The sequence below is a fragment of the Haematobia irritans genome, chromosome 3, assembly GCF_050003625.1.
Source record: "Haematobia irritans isolate KBUSLIRL chromosome 3, ASM5000362v1, whole genome shotgun sequence".
Lineage (NCBI taxonomy): Eukaryota > Metazoa > Arthropoda > Insecta > Diptera > Muscidae > Haematobia > Haematobia irritans.
The window spans coordinates 212,357,499-212,375,122 of NC_134399.1; the positions used below are offsets into that span (position 1 = coordinate 212,357,499).

General features: G+C 32.8%; 1 protein-coding gene across 1 annotated transcript in view; it reads left to right on the top strand.

Moving 5' to 3' along the window:
* LOC142231415 (uncharacterized) overlaps positions 1-17,624 on the top strand; it is a 119,428-nt gene that overhangs the window by 87,877 nt on the left and 13,927 nt on the right. The window contains exons 3-4 of the mRNA XM_075302023.1: positions 4,551-4,642; positions 8,407-8,532. Coding sequence (XP_075158138.1) covers positions 4,551-4,642; positions 8,407-8,532 — 218 coding nt within the window. The remainder of the gene's footprint in view (positions 1-4,550; positions 4,643-8,406; positions 8,533-17,624) is intronic.

The window sequence follows — 17,624 nt, forward strand, 5'->3', positions numbered from 1 at the left end:
GACCTATTTTGGTATGGTTGTTAGCGGCCGTATACTAAAAGCACGTTCCAAATTTGAAACGGATCGGATGTTAGAGACCATATACTAACTCCATGTTCCAAATTTCAACCGTATCGCATGAAATTTGCTTCTCTTAGAGGCTCCGCAAGCCAATTTTGGGGATCGGTTTGTATGGGGGATGATGAAATTTGTTTCTCTTTGAGCCTCCCCACGCCAAATCTGGTTTATATGGGGGCGGTTTATATGGGGGCTATATATAATTATGGACCAATTTTTGCATGGTTCTTAGAGACCATATACCAACGTCATGCACAAAATTTCAGCTGGATCGGATGAAATTTGCTTCTCTTTGAGGCTCCGCAAGCCAAATCTGGGGATCGGTTTATATGGGGGCTATATATAATTATGGACAGATATGGACCAATTTTTGCATGGGTGTTTGAGGCCATATATTAACATCACGTACCAAATTTCAGCCGAATGGGATGAAATTTGTTTCTCTTAGAGGCTCCGCAATCCAAATCTGGGGATCGGTTTATATGGGGGCTATATATAATTATGGACTGATGTGGACCAATTTTTACCTGGTTGTTAGAGATCATATACTAACACCATGTACCAAATTTCAACCGAATCGGATGAAATTTGCTTCTTTTACAGGCTCCGCAAACCAAATCTAGGGATCGGTTTATATGGGGGCTAAATATAATTATGGACCGATGTGGACCAATTTTTGCATGGTTGTTAGAGACCATATACTAACACCATGTACCAAATTTCAACAAGATCGGATGAATTTTGCTTCTCTAAGAGGCTCCGCAAGTCCAATCTGTCGGTTAATATGATGGCTATACGTAAAAGTAGTCCTAGATGGCCCATTTGCAATACCATCGACCTACATCAATAACAACTACTTGTGCCAAGTTTCAGGTCGATAGCTAGTTTCGTTCGGAAGTTAGCGTGATTTCAACAGACGAACGGACGGACATGCTTAGATCGACTCAGATTTTCACCACGACCCAGAATATATATATTTTAGGGGGTCTTAGAGCAATATTTCGATGTGTTACAAACGGAATGACAAAGTTAATATACCACCCATCCTATGGTGGAGGGTATAAAAAATAAAGAATGAATGTTTTAAAGGCTTTGATATCCATCGAAATATCGATTTCTGACCATATAAAGTATGGTATATATAGGGAATAAATTGAAAACCTAGATCAAAGTTATTATACCCTGACCACTATTTGATTTAGATCTAAGTTGATAGGATTAGATATGAGAAGATCCGAAAAATTATAAGATCTAATCATATGTAACTACTATGAAATTAGATCTAAGCAGATCTCAATATTGGCCCAGATCTAATGTCTAAGATATAATTATATCTATCTCTATATATAGTTGGATCTGATTTTAGGTCTCGTCATAAAGGGTGGCTAAAATTTCAAGGGCCGATGTTGATTTTGAATAAAACACAAACTATTTAGGAAATTATTGTAATTTTATTCTATTATGATATATTGGTATTACTCAATTATGTACGGAACAAAATATCGGCCAAATGGGCGCCGCGACCTCGGTGGCACACCTTCATCCGATTGTCTAAATGTTCGATGACGCTGAGGCATAATGGAGGTTCTATGCCGTTAATGTGCCGAATTATCTCATCCTTTAGCTCTTGAATTGTTGCTGGCTTATCGACGTACACCTTTTCTTTCAAATAACCCCAAAGAAAAAAGTCCAACGGTGTCAAATCACATGATCGTGGCGGCCATTACGTGAGATAACACGGCCATTGAATTTGTTACGCAAAAGAGCCATTGTTTCGTTAGCTGTGTGGCATGTGGCACCGTCCTGCTGAAACCACATATCGTCCACATCCATATCTTCCAATTCGGGCCATAAAAAGTTCGTTATCATCTCACGATAGCGAACACCATTCACAGCAACTGCCTGACCGGCCTCATTTTGGAAAAAAATACGGCTCGATGATGCCGCCAGCATCAAACAGTCACTCTTTGTGGGTGCATTGATTTTTCGGATTCTCATTCGCCCAAATGCGGCAATTCTGTTTATTGACGAATCCACTGAGGTGAAAATGTGCCTCATCACTGAAGATGATTTTCTTCGAATATTGATCATCCACTGTTGCCATTTCTTGGAACCATTCTGCTCATTCACGACGTCCATGGTTCAAATTGAGTAAGTCTGAAATAGAGAAATGTCAAATAAAATTCGGAAAAAAAAACTTGCCGTTTAGGTGTGGTTCACATTCAACATCGGCCCTTACAATTTAACCACCCTTTATATGGAAATATATATATTTATATCCAATTCTGTCTCATCATATCTGGGTAAATCTGCTTAGATCTTAAAGGGACAATTTGAGATCTAATCATATCTAATTAGATCCCGCTATCTGTACATGGGAAATTATCAAAAATTGTTTCCTTTAGGCAGTTCATTTATTTAAGTGTTATTGAGATTTTCAAAATTCGCAAAATTCCAGGTTTCAAAAGTAAGTTTTGATCTAATTGTTGTGATGGATGCCTTAGTCTTAGATGTTTAATTTTTTGCCTCATTCAAGTCAAATGGTATGTAAATTATCACATTTGAAATTCTCCATACATATGTTCTTAAATTCCTATATTGTTCTTTCGAATTGTTCTAGGAAAATTCTATTTTTCAATGCATATGATTAAATTTTATTAGAAAGATTTTCAATATGCCAATGCCAATTATAAAAGAAAAATATATTTCTAATTAAGTGCATCATTGGTATTGAATGTAGACAATATATGTATATATAATTTTCTTTTTTTTCTTCGAATTTTCATACAGTACCATTCAATTTATACTATATGAATAAACAAGTATATACAGCAGTAAGTTCGGCCGGGCCGAATCTTAAATGCCCACCACCATGAACCAAATATTAGGGTTTCCTTTGAAATTTCAGGAGGGCTTGAGGACTTGAGGACACTTCCCGAAGATAAATTTAAAGATTTCATCCATGAGGACTATATCAGATTCTGGATTTATAAGAACCATTTTTGTTTGAGTTTTAGAGGAATCATTAACATCTCTTGTAAGTGTGCAAGAAAATTATAAAATAACGTCTTGATTTGAAATCTTAAATCTGTAGAAGTAAAATCTGGAAATTTTACATTGAGTTTCAAGCAATTTTCATGATCACTGCGCCTTCTACACCCTCAAGAAGTGAAGTCGGTCTATATGGAGGCATTACCACATGGACCTATAAAAACCTAATCCGATACACGTTTTTGTGAGCCTAAAATACCAGAATATTTACAATTTCAGGCAAATCAGATAAAAACTACGGTTTCTAGAAACCCAAGGAGTTAAATCGGGAGATCGTTCTTATGGGGGCTATACTGAAATATGGACCGATACTCACCGTTTTCGGCACACCTCTTTATGACCCGAAAATACCTCTAGATTTCCAATTTCAGGCAAATAGGATAAAAACTTCGGATTCTAGAAGCCCAAGAAGTAAAATCGGGAAATCGGTCTATATGGGGGCTATACCAAAATATGGACCGATCCTCACCATTTTCGGCACACTTCTTTATGGTCCTAAAATACCTCTAGATTTCCAATTTCAGACAAATTGGATAAAAAATAAGGTTTCTATAAGCCCAAGACCCCAAATCGGGAGGTCGTTTTATATGGGGAACATACCAAAACATGGACCGATACTCACAATTTTTGGCACACGTATTTGTGGTCCTACAATACCTCTAGATTTCCAATTTCCGGTAAATTGAATAAAAACTGCGATTTCTATAAGCCAAAGAAGTAAAATCGGGAGATCGGTCTATATGGGGGCTATACCAAAATATGGACCGATACTCACAATTTTTGGCACACGTATTTGTGGTCCTACAATACCTCTAGATTTCCAATTTCCGGTAAATTGAATAAAAACTGCGGTTTCTATAAGCCCAAGAAGTAAAATCGGGAGATCGGTCTATATGGGGGCTATGCCACAACCTGGACCGATACTCACCATTTTTGGCACACCTCTTTACGGTCACAAAATACCTCCAGATTTCAAATTTCAGGCAAATTGGATAAAAACTACGGTTTCTATAAGCCCAAGACCCCAAATCGGGAGGTCGGTTTATATGGGGACTATATCAAAACCTGGACCGATACAGCCCATCTTCGAACTTGACCTGCCTGCAGACAAAAGACGAGTTTGTGCAAAATTTCAGCACAATTGCTTCATTATTGAAGACTGTAGCGTGATTACAACAGACAGACAGACAGACAGACAGACAGACAGACAGACGGACAGACGGACATCGTTATATCGTCTTAGAATTTCTCCCTGATCAAGAATATATATACTTTATATAGTCGGAAATCGATATTTCGATGCGTTACAAACGGAATGACAAACTTATTATACCCCCGTCACCATTCTATGGTGGTGGGTATAAAAACATACAATATATGCTTATATTATTTCATTCGATTGTTATTACTCACAATGGAAAATTTCAATTGTTTATTTACAGGAATTTTTACCACGTCTCCATGGCATGGGTTTGTGTGTTGTCAATTTAATGGATGATATGCATGAATACGTTCGAGGACTATTTTTTATGATGTGAGTATGGAATGGAAACATAAAACATGAAATTCAAATTTATATGCATTTTGATATTTGCTTTAAATACTTTTGTACCCTTAAAGAAATGATACAAATTACGAACCTAAACAAAAACAACTATATACTGCCGTAAATTCGGCCAGGCCGAATCTTATGTACCCTCCACCATGGATTGCGCAGAAACTTCTACTGAAGACTGTCATCCACAATCGAATTACTTGGGTTGTGATATTTTAAAACATAGTTTTCTAAATTGTGAGTTAGTCCATACGTGGTATATATTAAACAAGTCTACAAATTATTACGAATCGATATGGACTTTTGCACGGTACGTAGAGAGGCAGAATTGAAATTATGAACTTGATATGGACCAATTTTTGTGTGATTGGGGATCGATTTATCTGAGGGCTATATATAACTATAGACCGATATGGACCTAGTAAGGCATGCTTGTTAACGGCCATATACTAGCACAATGTACCAAATTTCAACTGACTCGGATGAAATTTGCTCCTCCAAGAGGCTCCAAAATCAAATCTCGGGATCCGCTTATATGGGGGCTATATATGATTATGGACGGATATTAACCACTTTTGACATTGTTGTTAAATATCATATACTACCACCACGTACCAAATTTCAACCAGATCGGATGAATTTTGCTTCTCCAAAAGTCACCGGAGGTCAAATCTGGGGATCGGTTTATATGGGGGCTATATATAATTATGGACTGATATGAACCAATTCCTGCATGGTTGTTGGATACCATATACTAACATCACGTACCAAATTTCAACTGAATCAGATGAATTTTGGTCTTCCAAGAGGCTCCGGAGGTCAAATCTGGGGATCGGTTTATATGGGGCCTTTATATAATTATGGACTGATATGAACCAATTCCTGCATGGTTGTTGGATACCATATACTAACATCACGTACCAAATTTCAACTGAATCAGATGAATTTTGGTCTTCCAAGAGGCTCCGGAGGTCAAATCTGGGGATCGGTTTATATGGGGGCTATATATAATTATGGATCGATGTGGACCAATTTTTACATGGTTATTAGAGACCATATACTTACACCAAGTACCAAATTTCAGCCGGATCGGATGAAATTTGCTTCGCTTAGAGGCCTCGCAAGCCAAATCGGGGGCTCGGTTTATATGGGGGCTATATATAATTATGGATCGATGTGGACCAATTTTTGCATGGTTGTTAGAGACCATATTCTGACACCATGTACCAAATTTCAGCCGGATCGGATGAAATTTGCTTCTCTTAGAGGCCTCGCAAGCCAAATCGGGGGATCGGTTTATATGGGGGCTATATATAATTATTGACCGATTGGGACCAATTTTTGCATGGTTATTAGAAACCATATACTAACACCTTATACCAAATTTCAGCCGGATCGGATGAAATTTGCTTCTCTTAGAGGCCTCGCAAGCCAAATCGGGGGATCGGTTTATATGGGGGCTATATATAATTATGGATCGATGTGGACCAATTTTTGCATGGCTGTTAGAGACCATATACTAACACCATGTACCAAATTTCAGCCGGATCGGATGAAATTTGCTTCTCTTAGAGGCCTCGCAAGCCAAATCGGGGGATCGGTTTATATGGGGGCTATATATAATTATTGACCGATTTGGACCAATTTTTGCATGGTTATTAGAGACCATATACTAACACCTTATACCAAGTTTCAGCCGGATCGGATGAAATTTGCTTCTCTTAGAGGCCTCGCAAGCCAAATCGGGGGATCGGTTTATATGGGGGCTATATATAATTATGGACCGATGTCGACCAATTTTTGCATGGTTGTTAGAGACCATATACTAACACCATGTACCAAATTTCAGCCGGATCGGATGAAATTTGCTTCTCTTAGAGGCCTCGCAAGCCAAATCGGGGGATCGGTTTATATGGGGGCTATATATAATTATGGATCGATGTGGACCAATTTTTGCATGGCTGTTAGAGACCATATACTAACACCATGTACCAAATTTCAGCCGGATCGGATGAAATTTGCTTCTCTTAGAGGCCTCGCAAGCCAAATCGGGGGATCGGTTTATATGGGGGCTATATATAATTATTGACCGATTTGGACCAATTTTTGCATGGTTATTAGAGACCATATACTAACACCTTATACCAAGTTTCAGCCGGATCGGATGAAATTTGCTTCTCTTAGAGGCCTCGCAAGCCAAATCGGGGGATCGGTTTATATGGGGGCTATATATAATTATGGACCGATGTCGACCAATTTTTGCATGGTTGTTAGAGACCATATACTAACACCATGTACCAAATTTCAGCCTCATCGGATGAAATTTACTTCTCTTAGAGGCCTCGCAAGCCAAATTTTGGGGTCCGTTTATATGGGGGCTATACGTAAAAGTGGACCGATATGGCCCATTTGCAATACCATCCGACCCACATCAATTACAACTACTTGTGCCAAGATTCAAGTCGATAGCTTGTTTCGTTCGGAAGTTAGCGTGATTTCAACAGACGGACGGACGGACGGACATGCTCAGATCGACTCAGAATTTCACCACGACCCAGAATATATATACTTTATGGGGTCTTAGAGCAATATTTCGATGTGTTACAAACGGAATGACAAAGTTAATATACCCCCCATCCTATGGTGGTGGGTATAAAAATTCTTTCGTTATTATAAGGGGGTGAATACGTATTGTCTCAGTATTAGCGAGAACAAATAAATTATACGCTCCATAGGCAATTCAATTGGAAGCGTTTCTCATAATATAAATATCAGTAGCTATTCGTATAAATTGAACTATAAACTATTTTTATTTTTTTTCCCCCTAATTTCCCCTAATTTGTATATGAATATTGACATATAATTAAAGGAATAATAAAGTGAAAATCAATTAATAATTAATGCAAAAAAAAAAAATACCTTAAGTTGACCTAATCAAATACTAAATAAGCGTTTTAACTGAAATCATAAAAAAGTATATATCCGCCTAAAATCGTTCAAGGGCACCCCTTGTTATCCTGTTTATGTAATACTTTAATTATGCGTATATTTTATAAATATTATGCACAATTTCATGGTCAACTTCATTAGTTAAAGAGAAAAAAGTTATTGCGAACATTGCTTGAAATGTAATTAAGCGAAATTATTTATTCTAATGAGGGAGATACAAAAAACGTTCTGCATCAACAAGTGCAGTGAAATCCCTCAGATTGAATTTGTTCACATTGGGAGGGTGTCAACTAATGAGAGATTTAATTTTAATGTAATAACATAGCAAACGCCTCATGAAATTTTTCCAATTTTTTGGAGTGATCATAATTGCGAAAATTCGCTGCGTATACAATGGCAACAACACTAGTTATGATCCTAAAAGTGAAGGGCAGATTTGATCGAAATCCACGAGGAAGTGGTAGAATATTTGTTCGTGAGCTAAGCATATCACGAGAATTGTTACAAAACACATTGAAAATGAGTTTGGACAAAACCTATTGAAGTTCCAAAAAAACAAGAGTTCCGCGAAGCACAACAAACGTAAGAGTGGAGAGAGCCAATGCGCTGTTTCGAAAGTGGATAGCAAAATCGTTTTTCGGCTTTTGTATTTGATATTTTGAGGCTGTAGTAAATGGACGAAATTAATGTCGTGTGTTCTTGTTTCTGTGCAGGCTTCAGTAAATTATTAAAACTTATTTACTTTTTATGACAAATTATTACTTTAATTCCATTAAAAAATATTTTATCCTTAGGTATTGTGCACCCACAGTGTTACTGTCATATCTCTACATACGAACGTCGCAAGAATTAAGGCCACCTGAAGAACCATTGGCTGTAATGCTGTATGAACATCGGGCGGATATACGTATGAGGCAACGGTAAGTAATCTTCTATGCCAATTTGAAAAACCCCCACAAAAGGACCAAAAACGAACATAACAAACAACGCCAAAAAACAACCCACGGAATACAATGACCAGACATTAATAAAGCCACCATACACAGAAAGCCATCATCGAACAAAAAACAAGATAGGGACACTATTTTTGTAACCATAGCAAACAACACAATAATATAGGACAACAATCAAGGTTTTTGCAAGCTGGGGTGTTTATGAGTGGGCTAACTAAAAATACTAAAAAAAACTGAAGACAAAAGATTTTTTTCTATGATACAGAGACATGAGTTTCATAAAAAAAAATAAGAGATAACTTCATTGTCATGGTAATGTTGGCCAATAGATGGAATGGACTTAAAACACACACCAACATGAGAAGGACTATAAATAATTTCAGAGGAATTAGAAATGAAAACGCTCTTATTGTAATAGAGCAGTTACCACCACGGTTACCACAGTTGGCAGAATTCTGCAAAAAAAATTTTCTATACAAATACAATTTTGGCAAAATTTTCTAGAGAAATAAAATTTTGGAAAAATTTCCTTTAAAAATAAAATTGTGCCAAAATGTTCTTTAAAAATAAAATTGTGCCAAAATGTTCTTTAAAAATAAAATTATGCCAAAATTTTCCATGAAAAAAAAAAAAAAAAATTTGCAAAATTTTCTATAGAAATAAAATTTTTGCAAAATTTTCTATAGAAATTAAATTTTGACAAAATTTGCTATAAAAATAAAATTTTGGAAAAATTTGCAACAGAAACAAATTTTTGACAAAATTTTCTATAGAAATAAAATTTGGGCAAAATTTTTTATAGAAATAAAATTTGGGCCAAATTTTTTATAGAAATAAAGTTTTGGCAACATTTTCCTCTCTAAAAATTTTCTATAGAAAAAAAATTTGCAAAATTTTCTGTAGAACTAAAATTTTGATAAAATTTTCTATAGAAATAAATTTTTTTTAGAAATAAAAATTAGCCAATTTTTTTTTTAGAGAAATAAAACTTTGCCAACATTTTCAATAAAAAAAAAATTATCTATGGAAATAAAATTGTTCCAAAATTTTCTAAAGAAATACAATTTTGGCAAATTTTTTTATAGAAATAAAATTTTGCCAATTTTTTTAGAGAAATAATATTTAGCCAACATTTCCAATAGAAATAAAATTTTCTATAGAAATACAATTTTGGCAATATTATCTAAATAAATAAAATTTTGACAAAATTTTCTAAAGAAATAAAATTTTGCGAAGATTTTCTATACGAATAAAATTTACGTAAAAATTTTCTATAGGAATAAAACTTAGGCAAAATTTTCTATAGAAATAAAATTTTGCCAAAATTTTCTATCAAAATAAAATTTTGCAAAAATTTTCTACTGAAATAAAATTTTGACAAAATTTTCTATATAAATAAAATTTTGCTCAAATTTTCCAAGGAAAATTTTTTATAGAAATGAAATTTTGGCAAAATTTTCTAAAGAAATAAAATTTTGACAAAATTTTCTAAAGGAATAAAATTTTGCTCAAATTTTCTAAACCAATAATAGAATAAAATTGTTCCAAAATTTTCTAAAGAAATAAAATTTTGCCAAAATTTTTTATAGAATTAAAATTTTGCCAATTTTTTTTAGAGAAATAAAATTTTGCCAACATTTTCAAAAAAAATAAAATTTTCTATAGAAATACTATTTTGGCAATATTTTCGAAAGAAATAAAATGTTGACAAAATTTTCTACAGAAAAAAAATTGTTCCAAAGAAATTAAATTTTGCCAAAATTTTTTATAGAAATAAAATTTTGCCAATTTTTTTTTTTAGAGAAATAAAATTTTTCCAACATTTTCAATAGAAATAAAATTTTCTATAGAAATAAAATTTTGGCAATATTTTCTAAAGAAATAAAATTTTGACAAAATTTTCTAAAGAAATAAAATTTTGCGAAGATTTTCTATACGAATAAAATTTACGCAAAATTTTCTATAGGAATAAAACTTAGGCAAAATTGTCTATATAAATAAAATTTTGCCAAACTTTTCTATAGAAATAAAATCTTTGGCAAAATTTTCTATAGAAATAAAATCTTTGGCAAGATTTTCTATAGAAATAAAATTGTTCCAAAATTTTCTAAAGAAATAAAATTTAGGCAATATTTTCTATTGGAATAAAATTTTGGCAAAATTTTCTAAAGAAATAAAATTTTGCCAACATTTTCTACAGAAACAACATTTTGCCAAAATTTTCAAAAGAAATACAATTTTGGCAAAATTTTTTATAGAAATAAAATTTTGCAATTTTTTTTTAGAGAAGTAAAATTTTGCCAAAATTTTCAATAGAAATAAAATGTTGGCAATATTTTCTAAAGAAATAAAATTTTGGCAATATTTTCTAAAGAAATAAAATTTTGACAAAATTTTCTATAGAAATAAAATTTTGCCAAAATTTTCTATCAAAATAAAATGTTGCCAAAATTTTCTATCAAAATAAAATTTTGCAAAAATTTTCTACTGAAATAAAACTTAGGCAAAATTTTCTATAGAAATACAATTTTCACAAAATTTTCTATAGTAGATTAGCCAATGCATGGTTTTAAGCTGAAATAAAAAAACAACAACAATGATTAAAAAAAACAACAATAACAAAACAAAAGGAATGAAAAAAAGAGGAAGCACGCTCAAAATAAACCCATCCAACTGCACTCAAATTGATGATTTGACGGTGGCAAAGAAAAAGAGTTATGTTTGTTCGAATTTATTTCGGCATAAGCCGGCTATCATGTAAAACTTTTTTTCGGAAGGTTCAAGTGTGGTTTACTTTTGGGTTTAGTGAACTGCCTGAATTTATTCTGATAATTGGTTGATAGTTTTGCTGCAAGTAGAGGATGCTGATGAGGAATGTGGTAATTCCGAAACGTGCGTCCATCCAACCAATTTGCGGTCTATAGGGCTTTGCCCAAATAAATTTGACAAACATTCTTTTCCTCCGTTGGTTAAGCTACACTTGTAGTTTAGTCAATAAAATGGTTTTAAGTTGAAATAAAAAAAAAAAAAAACAACAACAATGATTAAGGATAAAAACCAACAATAGCAAAACAAAACGAATGAAATAAAATTTTGACAAAGTTTTCTATACAAATAAAATTTTGACAAAATTTTCTATAGAAATAAAATTTGCCAAAATTTTCTATCAAAATAAAATTTTGCCAAAATTTTCTATCAAAATAAATTTTTGTCAAAATTTTGTATCAAAATAAAATGTTGCCAAAATTTTCAAGCAAATAAAATTTTGGCAAAATTTTCAATCAAAATAAAATTTTGACAAAATTTTCTATAAAAAAAAATGACAAAATTTTCTAAAGAAATAAAATTTTGTAAAAATTTTCTGCAGAAATAAAATTTTCACAAAATTTTCTATAGAAATAATTTTCAATCAAAATAAAATTTTTACAAAATTTTCTATCAAAATAAAATTTTTCCAAAATTTTCTATCATAATAACATTTTGCCAAAAATTTCTGGTGGTTTAAATTTTTTGACAAAATTTTCTATAGAAATAAAATTTTACCAAAATTTTCTACAGAAATAAAATTTTTCCAAAATCTTCTATAGAAATAAAATTTTGGCTAAATTTTCTATAGAAATACAATTTTGGCTAAATTTCCTATAGAAAATTTTTTTGTTTGGTAGTTTTTTGGTAGAATTTGCTTCAAGTTTTGGTAGATTATTTTTGGTTCATGTGGCAAGCGTGGTTGCCATCCTTGACCAAAGATTTAATTTTCTGCTCGTTATCAAATAAAAGATGTTCGCATTTTCCCTGTTTCTTTTTCAGTTTTTTTTTTTTTAATGTTTTTGGGCATTCATTGAGTGAGTGTTGAATACATGAAGAGAAGAGGGGAGGGTGGCCTTTAAAATTCATCACTTTGATTGATGTTACTTACATCTTTTGAAATAATGGACTTTTCACATGGAATTCTCTTGTTTTTCCCATGGCATTTGGACACTTCAGTGACTTCTTTGTTTTTATTGACATAAGTTTACCAACGTATCCATCAAGTCGTCTATTCTCTGTGGGGAGATAATAATGTCATTGGGCAATGTTTGTGTGTTGGAAAACAAAGCGAATGTTCAATGACCTTTAGTTCTTTTTTGTTAATTGATGGGCTTCAATTAAATTTAACTTAAATTGGGGAAATATTTAATTTTAATGACCCAGTTGTTTAAAGTAAATACCTCGAAATGTTATCAGGTTTGTTGTTATAATGGTGGACTTAAAAATTGATTGCAGTGGTTAGGAAAGGTAACGTAGAGGGACATTCTGAGATTCTGTGTTATGGAAAAAATAATAATTTAATGCAAAAATTTAATGAAATTTTTGCCATTTTTTTAGCTTTCCATAATGCTTGGTTAAACTGAGGAGAAACTTAAAGAAAAAGTATTTTCGTGAGATCAGTACTCACGAAAAACTTCTTCTCATAAAAGAAAGGAAAACAAACATTGGAGCCAAATGATAACCATATTAACCCGTTGACGGCGAATGAGCCATATAGGTCCCATTTCGTATTTCTCCTATAAAATCTACATTTATAAACTAATTCTCAAAACTATAGACCAAAACAAGTGAGGAAAGTCTAAAGTCGGGCGGGGCCAACTATATTATTCCCTGCACCACTTTGTAGATCTAAATTTTCGATACCACCACAATTTTCAACCCCCAACACATTTGACGGATGTGTTGGTTGTTATATATAAAGGTTTGTCCCAAATACATACATTTAAATATCACTCGATCTGGACAGAATTTGATAGACTTCTACAAAATCTAAAGACTCAAAATTTAAGACGGCTAATGCACTAGGGTGGAACACAATGTTAGAAAAAAAATGAGAGAAGCATTTAAATCTGAAGCAATTTTAAGGAAACTTCGCAAAAGTTTATTTATGATTTATCGCTCGATATATATGTATTAGAAGTTAAGGAAAACAAGAGCCATTTTTACAAATTTTCGACTAACCTGTGGCGATTTTACAAGGAAAATGTTGGTATTTTGACCATTTTTGTCGAAATCAGAAAAATATATATATGGGAGCTATATCTAAATCTGAACCGATTTCAACCAAATTTGGCACGCATAGCTACAATGCTTATTCTACTCCCTGTGGAAAATTTCAAATAAATCGGAGAAAAAGATTGGTCACTGTGGTCATATGAGTGTAAATCGGGCGAACGATATATATGGGAGCTATATCTAAATCTGAACCGATTTAAATAAAATTTGGCACACTTGACTATAGTACTAATTGTTCTTCTTGTGCAAAATTTGAAGCAAATTATGGTAAATCTCTGGCTTCTGGGGCCATGTAAGTCCATATCGGGCGAAATATATATATGGGAGCTATATCTAAATCTGAGCCGATTTCTTCCAAAATCAATAGGGTTCTATTCTGAGCCAAAACACATACTTGTGCCAAATTTGAAGTCGATTGAACTAAAACTGCGACCTAGACTTTGATTACAAAAATGTGTTCACAGACAGACGGACGGACAGACAGACGGATCTGGATAGATCGACTCAGGAGGCCACCCTGAGCATTTTTGCCAATGACACCATGTGTCTATCTCGCCTCCTTCTGGGTGTGGCAAACATATGCACTAACTTATAAAACCCTGTTCTACAGTGTGGCGCAGGATATAAAAATAATATTACAAAAATTTTTCCAATTAAAATTTTAATTGAATTCTACAAAATTTTCAATTAGAAATTTTTTTAATTGAAACAACAATTAACTGCACACACAAAAATATGTTTTGGATTCAATCACGAAATTAATTGATCGAATTAATTTTTAATTGAAATGTCTTCAATCACAGAATCAATTAAAACAAGTAAGGAAAGTCTAAAGTCGGGCGGGACCGACTATATTATACCCTGCACCACTTTGTAGATCTAAATTTTCGATACCATATCACATCCGTCAAATGTGTTGGGTGCTATATAAAGGTTCGTCCCAAATATATACATTTATATATCACTCGATTTGGACAGAATTTGATAGACTTTTACAAAATCTATAGACTCAAAATTTAAGTTGGCTAATGCACTAGGGTGGAACACAATTTTAGTAAAAACATATGAGAAACATTTAAATCTGAAGCAATTTTAAGGAAACTTCGCACAAGTTTATTTATGATTTATCGCTCGATATATATGTATTACAAGTTTAGGAAAATTAGAGTCAGTTTTACAACTTTTCGACTAAGCAGTGGCGATTTTACAAGGAAAATGTTGGTATTTTCACCATTTTTGTCGAAATCAGAAAAACATATATATGGGAGCTATATCTAAATCTTAACCGATTTCAACCAAATTTGGCAGGCATAGCTACAATGCTAAATCTACTCCCTGTGCAAAATTTCAACCAAATTGGGCCAAAACTCGGGCTTCTGGGGCCATATAAGTCCATATCGGGCGAAAAATATATATGGAAGCTATATCTAAATCTGAACCGATTTCAATCAAATTTGGCACACATGACTATACTACCAATTGTGCTCCTTGTGCAAAATTTTAAGCAAATTAGGGTAAAACTCTGGCTTCTGGGGCCATATAAGTCCATATCGGGCGAAATATATATAGGAGCTATATCTAAATCTGAACCGATTTCTTCCAAAATCAATAGGAATCTATTCTGAGCCAAAACACATACTTGTGCCAAATTTGAAGTCGATTGGACTAAAACTGCGACCTAGACTTTGATTACAAAAATATGTTCACGGACAGACGGACATCGCTATATCGACTCAGGAACCCACACTGTTGCAAACACATGTACTAACTTATAATACCTTGATCCACAGTGTGGCACAGGGTATAAAAATTAATTAATTATTTAATTCATTTTTTTAGAAAAGGATAATTTTCAAAGGATGCCAAAAAATTATATCTCTAAATAGTGTAAATTTTTTTGACAGTTATTATTGAATAAAAAAATTAAATTTTACTATTACTGATTAGAAATATTTTTAAAATATTTTTTCTTTTAAAATATATCTTTGGTAGAAACCTCTCATTTATAACAGCAAAGGGCTTTTTGATGAACAAGTTTTTATCATTTATTGCGTTTTATGATAATTTTATTTTTGTGTGTGGTTGTTATTAACTATAATCCACAAAAAAAAATTAAGATTAAAAAAAAAATTAACATGTTTGCCTTTTGGTGGCACTCTGAGGACTTGTAAAAAATTGTCGAATTTTTTCGAATTTTATTCCTTTCTTAGGTTTTGTTTTATATTTGTTGTTAGTTTTCCTTTAAAAATATTAGCTTTTTTTGAAAAAGATATTTTTTAAAAACTTTATTTAAATTAAATTTTTTTAATTTAAAAAAGTTGGTCCCAAAATGTATAAGATTTCATATGAGGTTAATATTTATCTACGTATGATTGGATACAATTAGATGAATCCGAATGTAATCCTATAGATAATTAAATAGATCTCTGCTCTCAATATAGATCACAGCCTTTATGGAGTTCAGACCCGATTTAATTCCACAGTAATTAGTGCTATACATTGTTGGATAAGTTTTGAAGAGGTCTTTGGTTGCTGCAAAATTAGTCAACAATATAATTTATTTAACTAATTGAATCAAAAATCTAAAAGAATTGAAAAAAATCAAAAAAAAAATTAATCCCATGTGAAACGATATTTTTCGTATCGTTTCACAATTTCAAATTAAATTGATTTGTGTACAATTTGTTTTTTTTTTTTGCTGACTGTATGAACTGGATTTTAGCTTAAAAGCTAATTTTTATCCACTCATTACCCATTGCTCTCCTAAATTCCTCTCGGCTCTAGTTTTGCCATCACACAATATATAAACATTACATATCCCACTTGGTAATGCTAAAGATTTTTTGCTTTTTATAAAAAATTTCTCTAAATTTATGCAAAACACATTAGAGAATGCCAAATAGAACACCTGTTAACATTCTCCCTCTCTCTCTCTGTGTGAATAATAATAAAAGCCTCCGAGCAAGGTTCTAACGGTTCACTGAAATATGCCATGACAACAAATTATTTTTAGAAGTCTCTTACTCTCATTATGTACACCATTATAAATCGCCTCAATAATTTAGAAAAGAATTTAAACTTTTTTGTTGCAAGTCAAGCTTTTTTTTTGCATTTTTTAACATTAATAATTAAAGGTGTGGCACAACAATGAAAAACATCTGTTTTTGAGTTGACTAGATCTTCTTGGGCTTTCATTGAATTCCTAGAAGAAGAAGACGACGATGAGGTTGTAGGGATTTAATGACCTTATACAGAGTCAGCATTAAAGTGCCATTGTTTGCAAACGCTGTCTCTGTGGCTTTAACCGTTATTGACAATTTAATTCAATTGCTAAATGAGGAGCATAGACTATTAACTTGAAGCGTATTGTGGCTGTGGTTGTGTGTGTGAGAGAGAGTTGGTACTCAGTAACACCCACTTTAGGGAGATTTAAGTATAAAGACCACCCTCTTAGTTATCAGCACCTTAATGACTTGATGTTTGGATTATAACAACGTTAACATAACAATTAGGGGTGGTAGTAATGGCTAACGAGAGGTAGTAGCAAACAACATGAGCAAGATAATTTCATAGAATAGAGATGAACAGTGTTTTTTGGGGAAACTGAAAATATATTAATCAAAAATTTTGTTAATCTAGTTTGTCATAATTTGGCACAGAAAACAAAATATGCAGAATAAAAGAATAGTTGTTGAAATTATAAAATGGACTCAATTTTCTTATCAACCAAGAACCCAATGTTCTATAAAAACAAGCTCTCACACTAATTTTATACCCTTCACCACCGTGGTGCAATGGTTAACATACTCGCCTTGCATACACAAGGTCTTAGGAGTCGGCTATAAAAAGGAGGTCCCTTGTCATTGAGCCTAACATATAATCGGGCAGGACTCAGTGATAAGAGAGAAGTTTACCACTGTGGTATCACAAAGGACTGAATAGTCTAAGTGAGCCTGATACATCGGGCTGTCAACTACCCTAACCTAAATATATTTTTTCGATTTGGATAAATAGGA